At 43.3% G+C, this 24,397-nt stretch overlaps 1 protein-coding gene and 1 long non-coding RNA gene across 20 annotated transcripts in view; one reads left to right on the plus strand and one right to left on the minus strand.

Moving 5' to 3' along the window:
* On the minus strand, positions 1–15,270 carry LOC120589696 (uncharacterized). The gene is made up of 3 exons (XR_005649557.1): positions 15,170–15,270; positions 13,297–13,390; positions 1–1,538 (listed from the first exon to the last, which is right to left on the minus strand). It is a non-coding gene; the product is annotated as an uncharacterized LOC120589696 (long non-coding RNA).
* CHD3 (chromodomain helicase DNA binding protein 3) overlaps positions 14,801–24,397 on the plus strand; it is a 25,139-nt gene continuing 15,542 nt past the window's right edge. For 8 of the 19 annotated variants that reach the window (XM_039847247.1, XM_039847255.1, XM_039847256.1 and 5 more), the window contains exons 1-10: positions 14,801–15,090; positions 19,595–19,707; positions 20,209–20,379; positions 20,633–20,757; positions 22,014–22,297; positions 22,525–22,655; positions 22,821–22,971; positions 23,149–23,342; positions 23,665–23,898; positions 24,100–24,303. In XM_039847247.1, coding sequence (XP_039703181.1) covers positions 14,856–15,090; positions 19,595–19,707; positions 20,209–20,379; positions 20,633–20,757; positions 22,014–22,297; positions 22,525–22,655; positions 22,821–22,971; positions 23,149–23,342; positions 23,665–23,898; positions 24,100–24,303 — 1,842 coding nt within the window. In that variant the 5' untranslated portion in view covers positions 14,801–14,855. Of the gene's footprint in view, positions 15,091–15,489; positions 15,634–17,031; positions 17,056–18,505; positions 18,639–18,741; positions 19,019–19,594; positions 19,708–20,208; positions 20,380–20,632; positions 20,758–22,013; positions 22,298–22,524; positions 22,656–22,820; positions 22,972–23,148; positions 23,343–23,664; positions 23,899–24,099; positions 24,304–24,397 lie in introns of those variants that run through there. The other 11 variants (XM_039847248.1, XM_039847258.1, XM_039847261.1 and 8 more) reach the window with 10 other exon arrangements.

The following is a 24,397-nucleotide window of genomic DNA, read 5'->3' on the forward strand; positions in this document are numbered from 1 at the left end:
TGCTGATAATTACAGGTTTGTTTCAGGAATGAATGGTACATATAACCCCCACTATCCAAAATGTCTGAATTCAGGAGCCAAACAGGTTCAGATAATGTGGTGTCCCTTGCTATTCGCCCACTCTCACCATTTGAAGAGAGCTGAAGAGATCTGGATAGTAACATTTGTGCTGATAAATCCTTCCAATCTTATAGACTATTAAGGAAAATAAAATATTCCCTTGCCTTTAATAAATAGCCTGGAGGGGTATGACATTACTCCACCACAGTGTATCAGGTGAGAATGTATTTGGCTGCAAGTAACAAAAGGCTGACTACTGAGACTTAACTACAAAGGTTTAATTTCTCCTCACATAGAGTATTTGTGGTATAGTGATTCCACTAGATAGTCCATCACTGTCTCGGGTAGCTCGTTTTTGTCCTCATGTTTATTACCTTTTTGGCTACTTTACTTCTAGCCTGCATTGTGGAGGAAAAGAAGAAAGGGCAGTGCCTGTATCAAAGCAAAAAATCTCCCAGACATCCTTAGTAGACTGACTACATCTCATTGATAAGAAATGCATTACACAACAACATTTAGCTGTAACAGAGTCTGGGTTAGTATTTTACATTGAATCTACAACAAAAGTAGGGTCCACTACTGTGGAAGGAGAGAATGGATACTGGGTAGGAACTAGGGGTGTCTTCCACAAGAAATATGAATGTACTATTCATTAACAAAAAGTTTATTAAGCACTTTGTGCCCGACACTGTTCCAGGTACTGGGGATACAGCAGTGAATAACATAGGCAAGGCTCTTATTTTATTGGGACTTATACTCTGGTGGGATAAACAATAAACAAGTAGACAAGATCATTTCAGATAGTACTAAAAGCTACTATATCTGTATGTGTATATATACACACACACATAGATATACATGTACATATATACAAATACCAAAAGTACTCTAAAGACAAAAAACCAGAATCACATGAGAGGAATGGTCAAATAATCTGAGGCTTGCCTCAGATGATCACAGAGATTGATCTGTCTTACGTGTAGATCTGCATTTACTTGTATTATTACTTAATCCTCATAATAAACTTAAGTACTGTTTTTATTTACAATGGAAAAAGAAGGAAATTGAAGCACAGGGAGGTTAAGTAACTTGCCAAAGGTCATACATCTAGTAAGTAGCAGAAGTGGGCTTTGAATTAAGATAGTCACTTAACCACTGAGTTGCACCGGCCTCCCTCCCTGATAAACATAGGATATTGTTCCAGGTACCTACTGCTGCTTAACAAAACCATTTTAAGACTTAAGTGCCTTAAAACAAACACCATCATTAAGTTTGCTAATGAATCTATATTTGGGCAGGGTTCAGTTAGGACAACTCATTTCCATTCCAAAAAAGTATTAACTGGGTGAATTGTTGGAAGCTGGAGGATTCATTTTCAAAATGGCTCATTCATATGCTGGTAAGTTGATGCTGGCTATCATCATCTCCATGTGAGCGGAGCTTGGGCTTCCTCATAGCATGGTGGCTAGGTTCCAAGACTAAGTATCCCAAGAGAAGCAGGAGGAAGCTGAATCACCTTTTATGACCTTGCCTCATCCAAAGGGAGGGAACTAGATCTTATGTCTCAGTGGGAAGAATGGCAAAGTTAGATTGTAATAGGAAGCATGTTGGATGTGAGATATTACTATGGCCATTTTTTGGAAAATACAATCAACCACACAAAAGGAAGGATATCCAGTTAGTTTTGGGATTGGATGGAGAGGTAGTCTTTGAAGGGTCTCAGTGGGAGCTGGGGTGTTGATACTTGAGTAGAGCCTTTCTTGAAAACCTAAGTTGGAATCCTGGCCCCACCATCCATTTATTCGTTAATACAATACCGAGCATCTGCGATGTCAGGCACAGTGCTGGACTCTAGACACACTAATAAGATACAATTTCTGCTCTCAATAAGCTTACAGTTTAGTGGGAGATTCAGAGAAGTTTGTGAGCCTCTTAATTTGTCATCTTGCTTCCACTTGAACACAGTGTCCAAGGGAAGCTTTTAAAGTTCTCCTATTTAAAATCTTCCAAGGCTTTCTACTCTTCTTAATAGGATGTAGGACACCCATACTATTGACAAGGCCCTGATAATTTGGCTCTTCCAGGCTCTTCTTTGTCTCCCATGATGGCCTTTAAGTTTCTGAAACTCCCCCAAGCTCTTTTCTGTCAGGGCATTCTCACATGGAACATTCCAGCTGTTCCTCTGCTTGGAACATTCCAGCCTCCACTCATCATTTGGCCAACTCCTGTTGCTTAAAGTCTTTGCTTAAATGTCATTTTCTTAGAGACTTCTTCCCTGATCCCTTCGATATGTCAATTTTTTTATCACACCCTCTCATAATTACAATGAAAATATTTAGTGTAATTTCTTATTTATTATTCATCTTTCTACCTTCTTAGACTATAAACTCCAGGAGAGCAGGGACAAAGTCTCTTATTTGCCACCAAATACCCAGCACTTAGCCCAGTGCTCAGCCCAGAGCCAGTTAATCAATATTCATAAAATCAACAAATATAATGTAATAAATGCTAACAAAAGGGCTAAATATAAAATGCTTCAGGAACACCTAAACCTAGTCTGGGAGATCAGGAAAAACTTTTTGTTGAAGCATCATCTCAGGCTGAGACCTGAAGGACAAGGAGGAGGTAGACAAATGAAGAGGAGGAAGAAAGCAAGGAGAAAGAATAAATGGCATAAATAGCACACAATTTAAGAGGTGAGACAGTGTATGGAGAGCTTGGAAGAACAAAGTGTAGCACAGTAGAGCTAAGAGGAGATGGGAGGCCCAGGGAGAGTGGGCAATAAGAGAGTTTAAGGCCAGAGCAGGTCATGCAAGGCTTTGTAAACCAGGTTAGTTTTTTTAGATATAATTCACATACTATAAAATTCCCCCTTTTAAAGTGTACAATTCAGGGTCAAGGGTTTTATAGCAAGAACGGCATGATCAGATCTGTGTTTTAAAAGGTAACTTGTCAGCATCGTCAAGAGAGAATGGATTGGAGCGGGGAAAAGAGGAGGGGAAGTAAGTGGAGACAGAGACGGATGCTATATTGCAGCAGTCCGGGAAAGAGATGACGGTAGCTGGAACTAAGTTAGTAGCAGTGTGGATCAGAGAATATGAACTGAGGTTAAGAGAAAATTGTACAACTCAATAATTTACTGGGAGAGGGTCTGGGGCAGAGGGACCTGTCAAGGATGACACCTAAGTTTCTGGCCTGGGTGACTGAGAAGATAAGTCCACTGATGGAAAAAGAGAATGTTGGAAGAGGAATCTGGTTGGGGAGGAAGATGATGGATTTTTAGTTAGCTGTACAAAGTAGCTGTATGAAGTAACTGGGGCATGCAAATACAGATGTCCAGATCTTACTGGATATATGGGACTAGATCCTGAAAGAGAGCTCTGGGCTAGACTTATAGGTGTGACAATCAGCAGAGTAATTGTTGCCAAAGTCATCTTGAGAATAAAGTGTGATCTAAGTGGAAGGCCTAGGAGGAACAATATCTAAGGGAGGGGAGGAGAAAAAGGAGACTCAGAAGGAAAGGCCAGAGTGGTGAGAGAGACTCAGGAAAATGGTGCCATGGAAACCAGAGAGAGGGTATTTGAGAGGAGGTCGTGGTAACAGTGTGAAATGCTGCAGAAGTTAAGTAAGATAAGGACCTGAGTTTCCATGGATTTAGTAAACAGCGAAATGGTGTGTTAGAGAAGGCTGTAGTTGGATGAGGTATGAATGCGATGTTCACAGGAGAAATCCAACTACAGAAGGGAGGAGTTTTCTAGGTTTGTAACCATGCACAGAAACTTTCTTCTCTCTAGAATCCATTTCTTTAACCATAAAATATAGTTAATAGAACTATAATTTCGCTAAGGACAACAGGCATAAACCAGGACATGGTCACCAAAAAAGAAACTACCTTACAGTGTTGTTGAGATTAAAATAAGATAGGGAAAATGCCCAGCAGTATAAAAGGGCCTTAGAATAGGCACTCAAAAATTTTAGTCTTCTTTCTCTTTCCTTGTGCTGGCCACTATTTAGTAATGAATGCTTCTCTTGGGATTTCCCAAGATTTGGCATTATCCAGCATCCATGTAACATCTGTCATGATTAGAAAATCAGTAAACGATATCTGTGACTAACATTTGGATCCTGACCTAACAACAGGATTAGGAGAATTATATGAGTCCAGTAAAATGTGGTTTGTTTCTTATTACACCAGAGTTTAGCTTATATAAAGCAGGAGAAAGCAAGGAAATGGGGCTGACTACTGGGTGCAAGAGTAACTAAAGTCAGCACTTTGCTTCTTCAGATTAAGGTGCTATTCATGAATCTTCTCACCTTGCAATCATCTTCAGTGAATCTGTCTGAGTTGAGAAATGGCTAATAGTAAACTTGATTGTTTAGAATGATAGCTACCATTATTGAGTGCCTTATAACTAATGCTTTATGTCAGTTAGCTCACTTCATCCTCCCTACAACCATGTAAGGTAGGCATTAATATCCCTGTTTTACATATGAGGGAACTGAGACTTGAGGGATAAGTAGCTTCCCGGGCATCACTGTCAGTAAGTGAAAGAACTTGGACTCAAACTCCGTCTCTAATGGAGGGAGTTGATAACTTCATTATTTGGTTCTGGAATACATTTGAGGAGTTACACAATTATAATATTAGAAGGTTAGAATAATTAGGCTATAGAATTTTTTAAAAATTAGTTGATTTTAATTTACTAATCACATCAAATTTAGTCTGCAATGACAATGGCTCTCCTTGTCCAGAAAGCTAGATAGTGAAAGGGCCCAAAGGCAAGCAGAGGGGCAGGAGGAAAGCCAGCTTGGGACTAGCATTTACTTGACAAATCTGTAACTTGAAAGACAGTTAATCAACCAGGAAAGGTGTCAGGGCCATTCTACTGAAACTGGGGCTTGACAATAGATGGAAAGTAAGGTATTTCTAGCCGACCAGTCAATGAAAAACTATTAAGAAATTGTTACAAAGCAATGTCAAAAGGGAAAAAATGTTTGGTTTTTGCCAGACATGGAATGGAGAGAAAGGTCTCCAGTTAGGAAGTCGAGGGCAAGACTGAGCCAGGTCAGTCTTCAACAAATGAGAGGAATGACCACAAGGGAAACAGATGACAGTGAGGAAGAGAAGTGGAGGGGTATATTGCCAGACTGCAAAAGCCTTTTCACACAAGATGAGGGATCTGAAAGCAACCCTGGAGATAAAGAATTAATTCCCTCAGGTATATGGTCTATTTCCAGGTTTATTTTCCATATTATTTTAAACTATCTTTTTGGGACTATCCAACTTTATGACCAAATGTTAGTATGATACTATTTCTACTCTCCATATATTTTTTAAATTAATTTTTTAAACTTAGTTTTCTTTTTCATTATAGAATAGTGCTCTTCACAGAAAATTCCAGGTAGAGAAGCATAAAGATGCAAAACAAAAATCACTCTTATTCCTATCACTCAGCAAAAACCACTATAAACATTTTAACCACTTCCTTTTAGAATTTTCTTATATGGTTGCAATTATACTATATATATGATTTTATATTGTTTTATGCAATTAACATTAGATCATAAGCATTTGCTCATGTTATTTTGTCAATGTGGCAAAAGGTTAATCATTAGTAAATCTAGGTAAAGAGTTTATATACAGATGTTCATTGTACTCCTTCAACTTTTAAGTAGGTTGGACATTTTTTTAAGTTACATGTGGGAAGGGAATCTCAAAAAAAAGGGAATGATAACACAAAATTCAGGATACTGACTGGGTGGGGCAGGAGAGGGATGTGGAACACAGAAGATCATCTGAGGCTTTAAAGATCTTACTACTGTTTTATTTATTAAACCAGATGATATATATGTTCATTTAATATTCTTTGTGGTTGGTATATGTTATGTAGTCTATTGAACATATGAAATAGTTCTCAATAGATAAAATTTTAAAATTAAAAACCTCCATAAGCAACATTTTAATGGCTTCTCATCTTTAATTACTATGTAACTTCCTTACCCAAACTAGCTGCCAAATACAATACTTTTCTAAGTTTGTGGTCTTTTAAAAAAAAATTTGAGATATAATTCATACACCATAAAATTCACCATTTTAAAGTGTACAATTCAGGAGTTTCTAGTATATTTACAAGGTTGTACACCTATCACTAATACTTAATTCCAGAACATTTTCATCAACAAAAAAGGAAATCCCTTTCTCCATTCCTCTCTTCCCCCAACCCCTGACAACCACTGGCCTATTTTTCTATCTCTACGAATTTATCTATTCTGGACCTTTCAGATAAATAGAATCATACAATATGTGGCCTTTTGTGTCTAGTTTCTTTCACTTAGCATAATTTCAAAGTTCATCCACATTGTAGTGTATATTAATACTTCATTTCTTTTATAGCTGGATAATATTCCATTGTATAGATACATTCTATTTTTGTTTATCCATTCCTCAGTTGATGGATATCTGGGTTGTTTCCACTTTGGGGTTATTGTGAATAATGCTCCTATGAAGATTCATATACATGTTTTTTGTGTGGACATATTTTAATTCTCTTGGGTATATATACCTAGGACTGAAATTACTGGGTCACATAGTAACTCTATATTTAACTTTTTTAGGAACCGTCAGTTGGGTACTCTTCTTGACCTCCATAGAGCATCTAGCATCAATGATCATACCTTCCTTCTGGAACTGTTTTCTTGCTTTACCACAATGACACTATCTGGTGTACCTACCACTTAACAATTTCTATTTTTTTCCTTTGGCTTTTCTTCTCTCTCTTCCATTCTTCAAGGTTCCTCTAAGGTCCTGGCCTCAACTCTTCACTTAATATATTAACAGTTCTTATCCTTTAGAGAGGTACAAACACCTACTATAACTTTCTTTCATGAATTTACCACTGGAGTTAGATGAGGTCCACATACCACTTGCTAAATACTTTCCTATTCAAACTAGACTGCTATTCTTCTTCCTCTATGCTGTATAAATCTTAGTTATCTTTTGAGGCCTGCTTCAAATACAACTACATATGAAAGTTCTTCACTGGTCCCCTTTACCCCTGCCCCCCAAGATCACTCTTCTCTGAACACTCAAATTTTATAGTCCATAATAATCATCACTACCAGATATTGTTAAATAACTTATTTTGAGTATTTATGTCTGATCTCAAAAAAAAAAAAAAGTCTCTCCTCTCTCCACCCGTCTAATACCTTGGTCACTAAAAAATTTTCGAGTTGCTTTAAAAAATGCGCAGTGAAAAAATAAGTTTCCCTTCCCAGTGGTAACTACTACAGTGTCTTGTGTTTCCTTCCAGGAATATTTTAAGGATATTCACATGTATATATATATGTTTATCAATGGTTCCATATTACATATGCCTTTCCTTCCTTCCTCTCATATTTTAATTACTTTTTAAACTAGAACCTCACTAATGTTTTCAAAAGTCTAAGTACATTAATCCATTGATTATATCTTGCTTACATATTTTTCTCTTCAAAGAACTAGATTAGTGAGGAATGATTTCTTTAGAGAAATCATACTACATTTTGTCCCATTTAGCTTCATTTGTTAATGTGCTCATAAGGCTACTTAAATTTGTTTATACAAATAGTAAATGAATACTTTCTCATTGTAAAAATTCAGAATTATTAATAAAGATAAATATTTCCCTTGATTATTCTTTCCTAAAAGGAACCACAGTTACCAATTTTGTATGTGTATGTCCAGAAGTTTTAAAGCCATTTATATAAGTATAAATGTATCTGTACATTGTTTTTGCTTCTTTGAACACAAATTAACTAAATATTATAATGTATAGATTACTTTGCAGCTTGTTTTCCATTCAACAACATAGTAAAGAATCTGACTATGTAGATGTAACCCATTTTTCTTAATTGCTACATAGTTTACTTAGCTATTCCTTACTGTTGGAGATTTAGGGTGTTTCCAAGTTTTTGCTATTACAATGTTGTAAGAAACATCTTTGTACATGTCACCTTATGCATAAATATGATGAGTGTTTCTCCAGGGTAGATGGTAAGAAGTGGACCTCTGTGTCAAAAAACATGTAAGTTTAAAAGTGTTGCAGATACAATTAAATTGACCATTGCCAGTTATGTAGTATAGTTGTTATAGGTACATATGTAACCATCAATTTCACATATTAGTACCTTTAATAGAACTCTTGGAGTCCTATTGACTTAGAAGTCATTTAGTATATAGTAGAAAGTTAAATTAAGTTCAAGTCCTGGTTCTGTCCCTGATAACTAACTTGATCTTAGGCAATTCTTTTAACATCTGGGCCTGTTTCTGTACCTATAAAATTAGATTATAGTGATATTTCTTAAAATATGGTAGCTATACCATTGGTAGCATGCAAGATGCTTTTATTTTTTTTAATTTTTATTTTAATAATTATCTGTATTTTAAAATAAATTATGAAAAATAGTTACCCTATCAAATTAAGGATTTATGAATATTATTTTAATATTACAGAATTTACTCTTTAAAAGACATTCATCTAAAGTAAATTGACTTAAAGAATGCATTTAATAGTATAGTTGGTATGTAAATATTACAAATCATATATATGATATATGAAGGACTAAAGCTTCTTTCTTCATGAAATCAGGAAGAGGTTAGATTAAAGCAGTAGGTCTTAGAGTTTTAGATTTCAATGACCAGTAAAACATAAAAAAAAAAGTTAGTGATCAACATGGAGTTTCTTTTATTGTGCTAAGAAAATGAAAAACAACAAAACCCAAATCTACATACCCATCACCATTTTTTAATAAAAATATGTTAAGAATATTTTGTAACTATAAAAGAAGTATATGTATGTCTTGTTCAAATTGTACAGAAGTATAAAAAGTCATTTTCTCTCTTTCTTTCTCTATAAAATCTATCATGGGCATCCTTCCATATAGATCTACTTCATTTTTAGAAAAGACATTTTAAAAATATATTGTTATAATATATAAGCATGCATATATATTATATATATTAAATATTTACTTCTTATAAAAACATATAGAAGGAATACATAATCTCAGAACAAAGGACAGACCTTACCAGGAAAGGATAGGTGGCAACCTTACTTAGCCATTTTGGAAACCACAGGCTTACATGACCTTCCATCTCTAGAATTCCAAGATATCCTTAGCATTTACATGCTTTTCATTATTATCACTAACCTATATATTTCAAAAGACGAAGAATCCCTTTAATATCTCCTTGGGAAAAAATCATAGATTGAAAATTGCTTTTTCAGTTCTGTGATCTGCTTTGTTGCATGAGTTCATGTTTGTGCTCAGTTAATCATTTTCATTGGTTCTCTACATCAAGGTTTTACCCTGGGGTCCACAGACTTCAGCATATTCATGATACCATGAAAACATATGTGACATTTTGTATATTTACTGTTTTTCTGAGGGAAGGGTTTATAACTTTCTATGATCCAAAAATGTTAACTATTGCTTTGAATAAGTTTCTTGCTTTTGCTTTAAATAAATAATCTTATTATTGGCTTGGGAGTCCCTTACAATGTTATTCTTTTTTCAGGGGAGGGGTGGTCAATCTAATATTTGGTTTGCATTTGATAGCTGCATGCCTGAGTTCCTTGTTCTATCCTTAATGGTTTTCTCATTAAAAACAAAAAACATTCTCTTCTAATTAGTCATATGCTATTTTAATTATTTTATTTTAGTTTTTGAAGTATAGGAAGATAGCAAAAGACAGAGTGGTGCTCACATTGAAAATGACAAGCAGAGAGACAAGCAGCTAGAGACAGCGAGATATAAAGGCACAGATAAAAGGCCTAGGAACAGACAGAATAGACAGGTAAAAGAAATATAGAGGAACCTGGAAACACAGAATGAGAAACATAAGAACTGAAAGAAATATAGAGGAACCTGGAAACACAGAATAAGAAACATAAGAGAAGGATGGCAAAAAAACAGACAGGCTGGCAAGGAGAGAAAGGAGAATGAGTGACAGAGAGGTAGGCAAGATCACCAAGAGGGACATAGACAGACAAACAGAAAGCAGTAGTGAGAAAAAAGGCAGACAGAGTAAAGAAGAAAATAATAAGGAAAGAAAGAAGACAAAGTGATAATAATGTTTTATACTACCCAGTGCTTTATAATTTATAAAGTGCTATTACATACATTATTGCAAGCAGAGAGGAAGAATCCAGCAGACAGATGGGGTGATGGAGGGATACAGACCAATCAGACAGAAGACAGGGAAGGTGGCCAATCAGAAAGAGAGGCTAGAATGGAGCTCAACAGAGAGAAAAGACAGCACCAAGAAAAGAGAAGTGAGAGGGAGAGAGGGAAAGACAGGAGAGGGACACAGAGATAGAGGCTAAAACTGTTAAATTCAGAAATACCAGCAGTAAAAAATGCAGATATGAAAGAACATTGTATGTAAAAGTTTCATCATCATCTTTCTGAAGAGACTGGCAGAGAGGCTGTGTCTTTGTTTCCCCCAATGAGTTATAACATCACTAAGGTGGCATGTGAGAGGAGCCAAAGGAAGGATGAAAAGGGGAAAAAAGTTTTAGTAAGAAACAAAGACTTTTAGACTAGGAGGAAGACAAACTTCTTGGACAGGCCTAGGTCAAAAGCCAAAGGGTGCTGCTAAACTTAATAGAATCTAGATTCATATTGCCTTTAAAGAATTCATACAGATGTGGGAAAGGCAGAGCAGCCCTCTATCTACTCTGCGTGTACGTAAGCTCAGTTTATAAATTATCTGTACTTATTAAATTGTACCTATATTTGTATAATATTTTTCACTACTACCAGTACTTTCATGTCTTTTCTTAATACATACATATTTCAGTGATGAAGAGACCAGCAGAGGTATGCTGTCAAGATAACTTACTAGATTAGGAGAGAGCAAGCCCGTCCTAAGTGCTCCTCAGGACTTAAGTGAAAGCATGCAACTAGCAACCAGTCAATCAAAAAGATAAGTGCCATAAAGCAGAGTCAAAAAGAGGCAAGAGAAGACACGCCCAGCAAAGTAGAAAGGAGTACTGACAGACTAACAGAGGAAAAAGCATCTAGCAAAACTGGGAGAGAAGCAAGAAGGAGCGCAGCAAAAAGCAAGTAGGCATATATGTGTAAGCTCTTCTCTGGAACAATATCAAGAAACATGAAGTAGTGACTGGCTCTGAGGAGAAGAATTAGGAGCTGGGGAAGAGAGATGGGAAGGGAGGCTTACTCTTTTACATGACACTTTTAGTACTTTAAACATTTTGTACCATGTGTATACACTATCTATTTAGAAGTTAATTGAAAAAAAAAAAAAGAAGAAAAAAGAAAGAAAGCAGAGATATGGACAGCAAGCGCTAGCCAGGCAGAGAGACAGCAAAAAGGAAGGAAGACAGGGAGAGACTGGGAAAATGGCAAAAAGACTGAGGCAAGAAGACTGTCTGAGGAACCAAAAAGACAGAAAAAGAGACAAGTGAAACGGAAGTAAGCAGAGAGAGCAGGCAAGGTAGGGAATATGGCAAGAAGGTAGATAAGACTTTGGGACAAGTGCTTCACTGGGAGATTTGGGGTAGAGAGCCTTTCAACATTGATGAAGATATTGGGATAGAGGAAGCCAAGGGAGAAAAAGCTGATAAGCAGACAGACTAAAAAGATACAAGCATTAAACAGTGGGATACCAGCACGTAAGTAGGGCAGACAGGCAAGAAGATGGATAAAAAGGGAGGCAAGGAAAAATCTTGAATTTAACACACATAAATAAGAAGAGGAACAAGTAGAAGGGTAAGATAAACCAATACAGAGACCACGACAGGGCCTGCAAGGTAGAAAAGCCAAGGCTAAAAAAGTGATAGAGACAGGCAGGCGGGGAGACAGATGGCTAGAGAGAGAGTGGTGGGCAAACAGCCAGAGAAGCAGACAGACAACCAGAGAGAGAGAAAGGCTGCCAGCCAGTCAGGGAGGAGCAGACCAGCAGGCAGGCAGGCAGACAGACACTATAACAGGAGTAAACAGGTAGAGAGACAGGCAGAAACAAGGATAGAAGAAAAATCAAGAAGTCAGTAGGGAGAGAAGAGAACAGGAGATGTGGTCAGGCAGAGGGGGAGATGGACAAAAGGGGGAATCAGGCAAATTAACAGATCCATATGCAAAGCACACTCTCGAGAATGATGAATGCACAGAGCCACCTTTAGTCACCCACACCTGCAGCTCATGGCACATGTGGCAGGCAGGCAGAGGCGCTGAGCAAAGAGGGAGAGGGAACAGAGGCAGAGAGACTTCGGCGCACATGATGTGCAGGGCTGCCCACATACACGTGGGGACACTCTTCCCAGACACACACAGAGAAGCCAGAAAGAGAGGGAGTCAGGCATACATGAGAAAGAGGCACATGCAATCAGAGCCCGGAAGACAGCAGTAAACAGAAAGAAGACAGAGATGGATAGGCACTTAGAAGCAATAGAACTTGAGAGTCAAAAGGATGGGAAAGGCAGTCTCAGTGAAAAATATACACATATAGAGAAGCCCAGACACAGAAAAAGGGAGCTACCCAGATAGGCCAGGAAGAGAGACTGAGAAAGAGGACAAAACAAAATCAAATGGAAGAGAGATAAGAGTTAAGACTCATACAGGAATGAGATGAGAGCAGAGGCAAGAGAATTCCAAAGTCCAGGTTAAGAAAAAGATGGAAATCAATGCTCAATAAAGTACATTAGAGAGAGAGAGTGTGGAGTGTGTGTGTGTGTGTGTGTGTGTGTGGAGTAGCACATCAATAAAGAGCATTTTAGCCTGCTAAGCAAAAATGTGCACTGTTCCTTGTTACTAATACTTTCTGGTTGCTGCCTACCTACTCCTCCCTCTTAAGGTGCTCCTGAACACTTCAGGGGTTGCTGGGTGGCTGGCAGCTATACATAAGAGGCAAGGAAACAGCCCAGGAGAGAAATGATTACCCAGGCTTGGGATAGGAAGCAAGGGAAGGAGTAAAGTGAGATCAAAAGAATGAGAGGGAACTAGAGTAAAAAAAGGGTGACAAGAACAAGCTATTCACCCTTCTTCCTTTGCTGGCTTTGCTCAATCAGCAAATTTTATTTTACGACTTCTCTGATCAAGTCTCTGGATGAGAAAGCTACTTTTGGACTTCTTTTCAATCTTCCATCTGATTTCTGGTACTACTTTTAAGGTAAACACTGGGGTAAAGTTGGAAATCATGGTTCAAAATCAGATGAAAATGTGAGTGTAACCCCCTACCTCTATCTTTTTCAGTCCCAGTCACTTTTCTTTCATGGTTCCACGGTTTCTTCCACTTTATCAGTGTTGGAGATCATGGAGGAAGGGAATTATACTGAAATAGGAGAAAAGAGAAAATCGTTTCACAATCTTTAGATTTGACTCTTTCTGCTTTATTCTAAAAATCTGTTCTATTTACCCCTAAATTAATTTCCCAAGTCAAATGAATTTTTTATTCAAGCAATTGGGGAGCGTAAGGTAAAGAAGTTAAAAGAGTGAAGATATAAACGTACAATTAAAAATCACTGAAAAGGCTGGGCAAAGGGGAGAATCAAACATGGACTCCTTTGGAAAAAAACTCAATCATCGTATCTATTCATATCTCTCCCCCAAAAGTCACTAGGATTTCTATCACTTTTTTAAAGAAAAAAGAAAAAAAAAATCCTTTATCACCTCTCACTTAAAAGATATGTACACAATTAAATGCATTTTAACTTCAATGAGATATGCAGAAACAGTTATATACCAACATATATTTCATCTTTTTCCTTTTCAATGCCTGAAGGGGAAAAAAACCTTCACATCAAACCACTCCCTTCTGAAGTATTCAGAAAAAAAAAAAGCTTTTCTTTAAGAGAAGGGAGGTGGGGAGGAAGAGACTAGTAAAGAAAAGAAAAAAATTAAATCTAGTTGGACTAGTATCTAACTAGTTAACCTTTAACAATTTATGCTGATGTCAGACTGAGCATGAGTACTGATTAATGCCCCCCCCTCAAATATTTTTTATAAGGGGGGAGTTAGTCACAGCAGCCATTTTTGTTTTATGCAGAAATCCTTCATGCCCCACACGTGCTTGCACATACACACACACACACACACATACTGAACAAGGAAAATATCTCTATTAATCTGTGCACTAATCAGTTCTAAAAAAGGGAAAAAATTTGGGTTTCTGGGTAGAGGCTTGGAGATGGGGTGTAACAGAGGAGAAAGGAAATGGGGGTGAAAAATGAAATATTGGCCAGCCATTTTGTTTTAAAAGGGGATTTTTCCCCCCTCTCCCTTTCTTCATGGAGGGGGTGGCGGTGCTGGAGGGGGGGTTGTTTTAAAAATAATTTCAAGGCGGCCATCTTAGTGCCTCAGCTCTGAGAAATATTTCTGAGCGCCCCCCTCAGAATTTAAATATATTTAAAGCAACGGAGAGGGGGGTAGAGAGAAGTCGAAAACTTTTATATATACATATATATTTTTTAATCCCCCTTCCTTGTTCTCTTGGGAGGAAAGAGGGGGAAGTCTCTCAATTTTTTCCAAGAAAAATTTTGGGGGTGGTTTGGCCCCCCCTCTTCAGACGGCGGCCCAGAGGGGTGGGGGGTTTGGAGGGGTGGCCCAGGGTTTTGGGGCTGGGGGAGGCAGTGAGGAGGAGGAGGAAGGGACGCCGCCGAGGAGGAAGGAAGGAGGAGGAGGAGGAGGAGGAGGTGGTGGTAGCGGGGGAGGGGAGGGGCGGGCAGGTGGGTGGGGGGGTGGTGGGGGCCAGAGCCACAGGATGGCCTCTGAGGGACGAGGAGGAGGAGGAGGAGGAGATGGTGGTGTCGGAGGAGGAAGAAGAAGAGGAAGAAGAGGGCGACGAGGAGGAGGAGGAGGTAGAGGCGGCCGACGAGGACTATGAGGAGGACGACGACGAGGGAGTACTCGGGCGCGGGCCGGGCCACGACCGGGGCCGCGACCGCCACAGCCCCCCCAGCTGCCACCTCTTCCCGCCGCCGCCGCCGCTGCCCCCACCGCCGCCGCCGCTGCCGCCGCCGCCCCCGCCGCCAGGTAAGCGGCCGCCCGACTCCCCCCCCAGCCCGGGTGGGAGCCGCGGGCGCGTGAGGCCGGGCGGGGGTAAGGCACCCACCGCGCGGCCGAGCCGAGGCGAATCCAGGGCGCGGGGCGCCGTTTCGGGCCCGTCGCCCCGCGGCGATCCGAGCGGTCCGGGCTAGCGGCGGCGGCGGCAGCGGCAGCGGCAGCGGCGGGGCCAGGCCTCCTCCCCTTCCCCGCCGCACCCCTCCCCCGCCGCCGCCGCCGCCGGCGCCGGCGCCGCGGCCCCGGCTGGAGAGCGCTGGGCGCGAGCTGCGCGCGCGGACCGGGCCACTCGGTCGCGGCTTTCGGGGGAGGAGGAGGAGGAGATTTTTTTTTTTACCCTCGGCGGGGAGGGGATAGGCAGGAAACGGCCAAGGCGAAGCCAGGGCCCCCTCCCTGGCCGAGCGAGGGACCGCGGAGACCCTGGCGGCCGGACGGCGGCGTGGGGGAGGGGCGTGTGGGGGAGGGGCGCCCGCTAGGGCGCCCCTTGGGCTCCGGCCCCCGTGGGATTGGAGTGAGGTAAAGTAGGGGTTCCGCGTGTGAAGGCGATCGCGGCCCTAACCCCCTCTCTGGAGTCGGGAAGGCAGGGAGGGCGGTGTCCATCGGACCCCCCCCCACCTGCGGGGTCTTCGGTGCCCGCCAATTCAGGGGCGTTTGGTGGCATGTGGGGGAGGGATCGTGTGAATGTTTGTGGGCGGCTGATGACTAGGGGCAGGTGGTGGCCACACTCCACGCAGACCACTTCCTGGAATCGGACTTGTTCCTACTCCCGCTTCTCATAGCGTCTTCATAGGGAGAGCAGGCACTTAGGATTGGGGAGCGGGAAGCGAGGGTCTGGGAAACCAGATGCCCCTAACTCCACCCCATTCATCTCTCCTTTGCTCTGGGTTCTTTTGTGTCAAGTGCACCCTCCCCCTTCCCCCATGACCCCGTCAAACTGGGGTGGCGGTGTTGCCCAGCTGTGACTCTCACGTGGCTGCCATTCACTGTCACTCACTCTCGCTGAAACCACCCACACCCTGACCACGTTGGGGGGCGTGAACTGCCCACCCAACTGTTCTGCCGCTTGACCATCGCTCAGCACCCTTTCACCCTGGGATGACAAGTCACGGGCACTCTGGGCAGCTCTTCCAGTGGTAGAAGGGGACAGACCACTGCTTTGCACCAGGAGCCCAGCAAAAGCCTCACTCAGACCATCCTCCTCCTGTTATTTCTAGTCTTCTTTAGGATAGGTGAGCATCTTCAGAGTGTTCACACCCCGTGCTTGGGTAATGAAAGGGGACATCCATATCACCAGCCCCATGGGTACCAGGCAGCACTAATGCACCAAGCTTAAAAATGACTAAGATCACGTTCTTCGTAAAACAGTCATATTGATCTTTGTGCCTTATGTGGCAAATATCCTTTAAGTAGTATGGTATGCTTGCTTAGGACAAGAGAATCTGTGTCTGATGAAAACAGGATAAAGTCTCCACTCCCACCAGGAAAAGGGAAAAGTTTTAAAAAAGTTATCACAGAGAACCCACTGATTTGTACGAGAGAAAAAAATAAAGAATTGTTGGGGGCGGTGGGGAAGAGTGCCGGGAAAAGAGCCAAGGAGCTAAAAAGAGGGAAAGGATGTCAGGGTATGGTTAGGGTATTGGCAACTGTCACCTATTTGTAGTCTGAACTTGGAATGCGGTGTTTGGTGTTTTTTATCCCAGATTTGGGTATGTGAGACAGGAGCATGAAAGAATCTGAGGTTGAGCTGGGTCTTTGTGTCAATACTCGCTCCTCTTTCCCTCTTTGCTTTCTGAACAGACAAGAAGTAACATCAAATGTTTTTTAAATTCTTTATTTGAAATGAAAACCCACCTTCTCTGTCTCCCAGGGCAGTTTTATTTCCCTTTCAGCCCACCAAGTCAAATGAGTGACCTAGATACACCCCCTCAGATGACTGAGGTAAAACTTTGGGAAAATATTTTTAGCCTCTGCATTATTTCTGTCTCCCTAAGTGTGGGCAAAATAACTCTCTTCCAAGGAAATTTGCTTGGGCCGCCCACCCTCATCCTCTAGAATACGAATTTGTGTGTTTTAGAGCTTTCTATTGTTTTTCATTCTGACTGCTTTGCTTCTCACCATTTTGTTTTACATGCTTACCCAAGACCAATTTTATCCCTTCCCCCCTCTCCAGTCTCCTTACATTGTTAAACGTTTAAAATAATAGCACTCATGTTGATGGGGGAGGGGAGCAGGAAACCCAAAACTCATTTCTTCTCCCTCCCCCTTCTGGCAAGTCTAGAGAAATAATATAACATAATATATAGATGTGATTCCTTGGGGTGGGGGTGGGGAATGATTGTGGGTGGTGCGGAAAATTCTGGTAGTTTCTGTGCAAAAGGTCTGAAGACACAAACCCACCCCCTGCATGTAATACGCATGTGCAGTAGACCTATTATGGTGGTTCGTTGTGGGGGAGGAGGGGAATTTGAGAAAAAATAAATATATGTGTGAGAGATTGATGGTGAGATTAGAAGAGAAGGGGCGGGCGGGAGGCGAGGCTTGCTGCGAGACTCCTCCTGCTTTCTTTGGCTGCCAAGCTCCGCCCTCCGTTCCTTGCCCAGCCTCCTTCCTCGCGGTCTTCCCGAGATCTGAGCCGGGGATGTGGGAGAGTCTGGGCTCCAGGCCAGCATTGAGTGGCTGGTGAGACAGAGGTTGGGACTTGGATTTGCTTTATTGCCCTCCCTTTCCTTTCCTTGCCATTCTACTTAGCCTCTACCCACCACTGCCTTCCCAAATTCGGAAACCTCCTGCTGGGTGGGTAGTGGAGTTTACTGGCTGTGAGGTCCCAGTGCTTGTGCTCCACCCCCAGCTGGTGGTGACAGAGGCTGTTTCCTTGATCCTTAGCCAGTTTGCCTGCCCTTGCCACTGCCCTGACAGCTCCGTTTCCATGTTCGTATTAACCGAAGTCCCAAGGGTTAGGGAGAGCTGGCTGCTGACTTCCTATTTCCTATTACAGTCCTCAGTCTGTTTTCACACCCAGGGCTTTCTGCAGGGACCCCCTGCCCCCCGCCCAGCATCCTAGAGTGTCTTCCTGCAGGAGAGGACACAGGATGCTGGAGTTATGAGAAGTAGCATTGAAGAAAGGAGGTGCTGGCATTCTGAGGCAATGGAAACTGAGGCCTCCGGTCTTAATTTTCCCTTGGCTGTTGTGGGAAGAAGGATTGTGTGTCCTAGAGCAAGGGGCTGGGCCAAGCCTCAGCTTTCCCTCCTGCACAGCTGCCTCTGCCAGAGCAAGACAGGTCTGGCTGGTTAGTCTAGTGTTTGCTGTGGAAGGGAGGCCCACTAGGGCTCCAAATCTGTGTGGCACCAGTGTCTTCATCTATGTGGAGTAACTCTTCTGTCTCCACAGACTGTCCAGGGGTCATGGAGACATGAGGGAAGAACCCTCACGGGGCTGGGGGACATGAGGAAAGAACCAGCCCTGACGTCTCTGACAGAGACATCTGGGGAGAAAGTTAGGGACCTAGCTCTGCTGAAAGCAGGTACAGGCTGTCCTCGATTTGTGCTCTTGAGTGTGTGTGTATGCTTGTGCATTTAAGAATACATAGGCAGAGTATCCCATACTGTTTATATACGAATGGGTCAGGATGTCTGGAACTAAATTTAGAGACAAAGGAAAGGACCAAGGGACAAAGGGTAGGGCCTTTGAGTTCTCAAAGGGAGCAGGGATATGGAAATAAATTTGAAGGCAGATTCCAGGCTACTTAGGAGGAAGAATATTTATGTAATGGTAGAGACTTTCTCCTGTAGGGTTAGGGTATAATGAAGGAGCCAGGCACTGTGAGCTTGTGGGCTAGAAGTGAAAATGACCAGCTGAGGATTTCTTTTCCTACAAGGCTGTGTTGGGGTGACAGGAGGCTGGGTGATTATCTACAGAAATACAAATAGAGGCCTCCCTCTTTGAAAAAAGGATGTCAGGGCCCCAGGGTGTTAGAGTGAGAACCCAGGTGTCCACCTTTGGCTCCCCCTTCTCAGCATCTGGCTTAGGGAGCTGCCAGCTTGTGTCTCCCCATTCCAAGTGCTGGGGTCAAGCCAGGCCAGCAGCTGGGCATGGCTTCCCCAGTTCCTGGGCGGGATGCCAGCTGGCCAAGTGAGGGGAAAGGCAGGAGCAGCCCTGGCGACGACTGAAAGGACCTGCCACAGTCAGAGCCCATGGCCTAGAGCCTGGTCTCTTGTTAGTAGGAGGAGAGAGAAGGGAGTGGTTTGGCTGCTCTTCCCTTCTGACCCCTGACCTCCCATTCAGAACCAGAGCATCCCAGAGTACTCGAAGGACTCTCTGTTTGCATCCAATGAAGAGAGGCAAGGTTTAGAGGAGTTAATGCTGGAATTCCTAGAGAGTGGGAAGTAGAAACCCAGCAAGTGAGGAAGGGTAAGGTAGGGGGGCTGCAGAGACTGGGAACCTAGAAGCTTAGGTTTTCTGGTGCTCTCTGCTCCAAAGATAAGGATGACATTCGGCTGCTGCCTTCAGCATTGGGTGTGAAGAAGAGAAAACGAGGACCTAAGAAGCAGAAGGAGAACAAGCCAGGAAAACCCCGAAAACGCAAGAAGCTTGTAAGTGTTAAGGACTCCTGTCTCTACAATAAGGCTCAGGAGACCCATTCCCACAGACTTAAATTTTCTCTGGTCCTGATAACAGGGGTGGAGGTGGGAGAGGTGGGAATGAAGTCAGGGAGACCTGACTTCTACCTCCTCTTGCTGGCCTGTATCTCATGGATCTGGGACCCTAACTTTGCTCACTATAACCTAGAGAAGAGCCCAGTTTTGGATGTGACTTGGCTTAGCAGCAGAGAGAAGCAGTTGAAAGCACAGGCCCTGGAAGTCGACTGCATGAATTCAGAGCCCAGCAGCCCTCTTTTGTCTTGGGAAATTGATGAGTTCTCTGTGCCTCAGTTTCCTCATCTGCAAAAAAAAAAAAAATGAGTAAAACTAGACTAGTTACTATTTCATGGGATTATTGTGAAGATTAAAAGAGATAATACATGTTATGTGCTCAGAATAATTCCTGGCACATGGTAGGGCTGAAGAAATGTTATTTTCATTTCTCTCCCTTAGGATAGTGAGGAGGAATTTGGTTCTGAGCGAGATGAGTACCGGGAGAAGTCAGAGAGCGGAGGCAGTGAATATGGAACTGGACCAGGTCGGAAACGGAGACGGAAGCACCGAGAAAAAAAGGAGAAGAAGACAAAGAGGCGGAAAAAAGGGGAGGGAGATGGAGGACAAAAGGTGAGTAGAATTAGGGAGTAAGGGGGAAAAAATCAGTATTAAAGACAGGCATGAGGAGGGAGAGCGCTGGCAGGGTGGGGGTTGGGGTGCTAAGTAGAGAGGCTGTAATGGGTGAGGGGTGGGGACTGGGCTGGAGAATGGAGCATGAAGCAGAAAGCACAAGGAAGTTCGTGGGTAGGTAGAGGAGCCATGTAGGGGGCCCAGGATAGAGGCTAGAGAATCACCGACCTCACTGAAGCCCAGTCTCTCCCAGCAGGTAGAACAGAAGTCATCAGCAACTCTGCTTCTGACCTGGGGCCTGGAGGACGTGGAGCATGTATTCTCTGAGGAGGATTACCATACACTTACCAACTACAAAGCCTTTAGCCAGTTCATGAGGTGCGGTGGGACTGGAGAGTCCTCGAGAACAGACACTTTATTTTTGAGAGGCCCTAGATCCCTCTGGAATCTGATAAAAGCTAAGAAACTGATCTCCAGAGGAATTCACAACACATACACACAAAATTCCACATATAATTTCAGGGAATTCCTGGACTTCTAAGTACCCAAGGACTCCAGTCAGGAATCCTTCACTGGAAGAGATCATAATTGCAGTGCTAGGTTAGAAAACACTAGTGACAGAACATAGTGAGGACTGATGGCCCTTCTTGCTCTAAGAGTTCCAGTTTCCTCTGCATAACTTCTCTGACTCATAGAATGTTCTCTGAGAGATAACATCATCATTCCCCAATTTCTTCTGCTCAACTATCAAGGCCTCAGCCTCTTCCTTAGGCCTGGTAATAATGGAGGATGCATTGCTGGCAGCAGAGCCTGAGCTTCAGTGGTTTCCAAGTAGAGTAGAGAATAGCAGAGATGCCTTTTGGGGAGCAGGCACTTTACCATAGCAGTTCAATGCTCTGGAGGCAACCTGCTGAAGTTCAGGTCCTGGTATCATCTTGGGCAAGTTACTTTGATCTTTGGTTTTGTCTTTTTAATATAGGGATATCATAGGATGTACCTCATAGGAGTCTTTGGGAGCTTTGAATGAATGGAAACTTCAGTACAATCAGTGCCTGGCTCCTAGAGTGCATTCAATACCTGGTAGCTGTCATTAGTACTGTTATCTTCCCTACCTCACTGCTAAAGACAGTGCTTTTGTTAGCACTGTGGTCACCCATGTCTCTGCAAGAGCCTAACACTCCACTGCAGAGCAGAGTCAGCATGGCCTATCATACTCTACTTGATGGGACCCTCCATCAGGGCCCATGGAACTTAGAAAAATGAAGAGAATCATAGCAACTCATAGTATTACTATGTGGATGAAATAAGATATATGTGAAAGTTTTATGAACTATGAACTAGTATTCAAAAGTAAGGCATTTTTATTGATGTCATTCTTTTTGTTTTATCCTTTTTTATCTTCCATGTGTTTAAATTTTATTTTGCTTTTTCCATTTCTTTTTATACTTCTGTTTGTTTGTTTTTTAACTTTTTTTTAACTTTCTATTTATTTTCAAATTAGTGATATTCTTATTAGGACATATTTTCACCACTCAGGAATCCTAGCTTGTACATAGACTTAATTGATGAAGGGAAATGGCTGTATTCCCAGACCATCTGTGAAGGGTCTGAGTCTTCTGCTTCTATATTTACAGGCCCCTAATTGCTAAGAAGAATCCTAAGATCCCAATGTCTAAGATGATGACCATCCTTGGGGCCAAGTGGAGAGAGTTCAGCGCCAATAACCCCTTCAAGGGGTCGGCAGCTGCTGTAGCGGCAGCGGCCGCGGCAGCAGCCGCAGCTGTAGCTGAGCAGGTGTCAGCTGCTGTCTCATCAGCCACCCCCATAGCACCTTCTGGAACCCCCACCCTTCCAGCCCCCCCTGCTGTTGATATCCAGCCCCCACCCATTCGAAGAGCCAAAACCAAAGAGGGCAAAGGTAAGAAACCCTGTTTGAGCAACTGTCAACCCATTCTCCAAACTGCATGTGCTCAAATTAGAGTCTAGAACTCTTTTGTCTTCTCAGTCCTGGTTGTTGCAGGGGAAATGCTTTCCAGGAAGGGGTCTCAGTGAAACCATAGCCCCAAGAGAGGAGTCCTGAGGACCTCCATTATTCCAGGATGTCATGACCTCTGTTTTTCTCCCTCACCACCACTCCTTGTTCAGGTCCAGGCCATAAGAGGCGGAGTAAGAGCCCCCGAGTGCCTGATGGACGCAAGAAGCTTCGGGGAAAGAAGATGGCACCACTCAAAATCAAACTAGGGCTGCTAGGTGGAAAGAGGAAGAAAGGAGGCTCGGTGAGTGGCCCCTCCCTGTTTGCTACACATTAGGAAGAGGTAGGTCATGGGCTGGGGGGTCCAGACACAGGGTCCATGAAGGAAGAAGCTAGAGCGGGAGCCAGAGGCCTGGGGAGGGGAGTAGAATCAGGTTGGCCTTCCTGACAGCCATGGGGCTATGGGCAGTATGTTTTTCAGAGTGACGAGGGCCCCGAACCAGAGGGTGAGGAGTCAGACCTGGACAGTGGCAGTGTCCATAGTGCCTCAGGGCGGCCTGATGGCCCTGTCCGAACCAAGAAACTAAAGAGAGGCCGGCCAGGAAGGAAGAAGAAGAAAGGTAAGTGGTGTTTGCCATGTGTGATCCTGTCAGTCTGCTTTCCTCTCATTTCTTTGTTGTCTTTCTTATTTTCAATTTTGACTTTATTCAACCCTTCTCTCTCTCTCTCCCCCTTTCCCCAATTCTTCTCTTTTTCTTTCTCTCTGTTCCCTTTGCCTCCACTGGGATATATGACAGTCCTGGGCTGTCCTGCAGTGGCCGGGGAGGAGGAGGTTGATGGCTACGAGACGGATCACCAGGATTACTGTGAGGTGTGCCAGCAGGGTGGGGAAATTATTCTGTGCGACACCTGCCCTCGTGCCTACCACCTCGTCTGCCTTGATCCTGAGCTTGACCGGGCTCCTGAGGGCAAATGGAGTTGCCCTCACTGTGTGAGTACTTGGTGCCACCATCTTACGGCTCTTGGGGACCCACCCGTCTATTTCCTCCTTGGTTTCAGTTGTCTTTTTCCTACCCCTAGATGCCTGAGGTTCTCAGTAACAGATGTTTAAGTGACCAGGATTCTAGTTTGTCCTCCCCCCATCTCTTTGCCCCCCAAATCAACATTTTTGGAAACTGAGGTGTCCTGTTCCTTCATTCTCACCAGTCTTTTCTGCCTTTCTAGGATTTAGGTGTTCTATCTTTGCCTGTATTCCAGTCTCTCTCCTTATTTCCTTTCTCCCATCTGTTTTTTATCTGTACTTGGTCTCCCAGGAGAAGGAGGGGGTACAGTGGGAGGCCAAGGAGGAGGAGGAAGAATATGAAGAGGAAGGAGAAGAAGAAGGAGAGAAGGAGGAAGAAGACGATCACATGGAGTACTGCCGCGTGTGCAAGGATGGTGGGGAGCTCTTGTGCTGTGATGCTTGCATCTCCTCCTACCACATTCATTGTCTGAACCCACCCCTGCCTGACATCCCCAACGGTGAATGGCTGTGTCCCCGATGCACAGTGAGTGTACCCATCTCTCAGTGTTTACTGTCAGCCTAGACTCCTTCCCCATCTCTGGGGCCCAAATGTCCAGCTCTTTCTTTCTGTGCTCTCCCCTACACTTTGCTTTTGATTCCCTTGTAGGACCCCTCTCCTCCTACTCTAACGATGGGCTCTTTCTGCCTCTTTCTTTCCTCCTCCTTGTTTGTGTCCATTCCAAAGTGCCCCGTGCTGAAAGGCCGAGTGCAGAAGATCCTGCATTGGCGGTGGGGAGAGCCACCCGTGGCAATGTCAGCCCCGCAACAGGCTGATGGAAATCCAGATGCCCCACCTCCTCGTCCTCTTCAAGGCAGATCAGAGCGAGAGTTCTTTGTCAAGTGGGTAGGACTGTCCTACTGGCACTGCTCCTGGGCCAAGGAGCTTCAGGTACATATAAGGTCCTCTCCTTTTCCCTCTCCTGTGACCCCATTTGTTGCCATTCATTCTCTCTCTTGCTCGCGCTCTCTCTCTCTCTCTCTCT

Source organism: Pteropus medius, unplaced genomic scaffold (genome assembly GCF_902729225.1).
Source record: "Pteropus medius unplaced genomic scaffold, Ma_sr-lr_union100, whole genome shotgun sequence".
NCBI classification, from domain to species: domain Eukaryota; kingdom Metazoa; phylum Chordata; class Mammalia; order Chiroptera; family Pteropodidae; genus Pteropus; species Pteropus medius.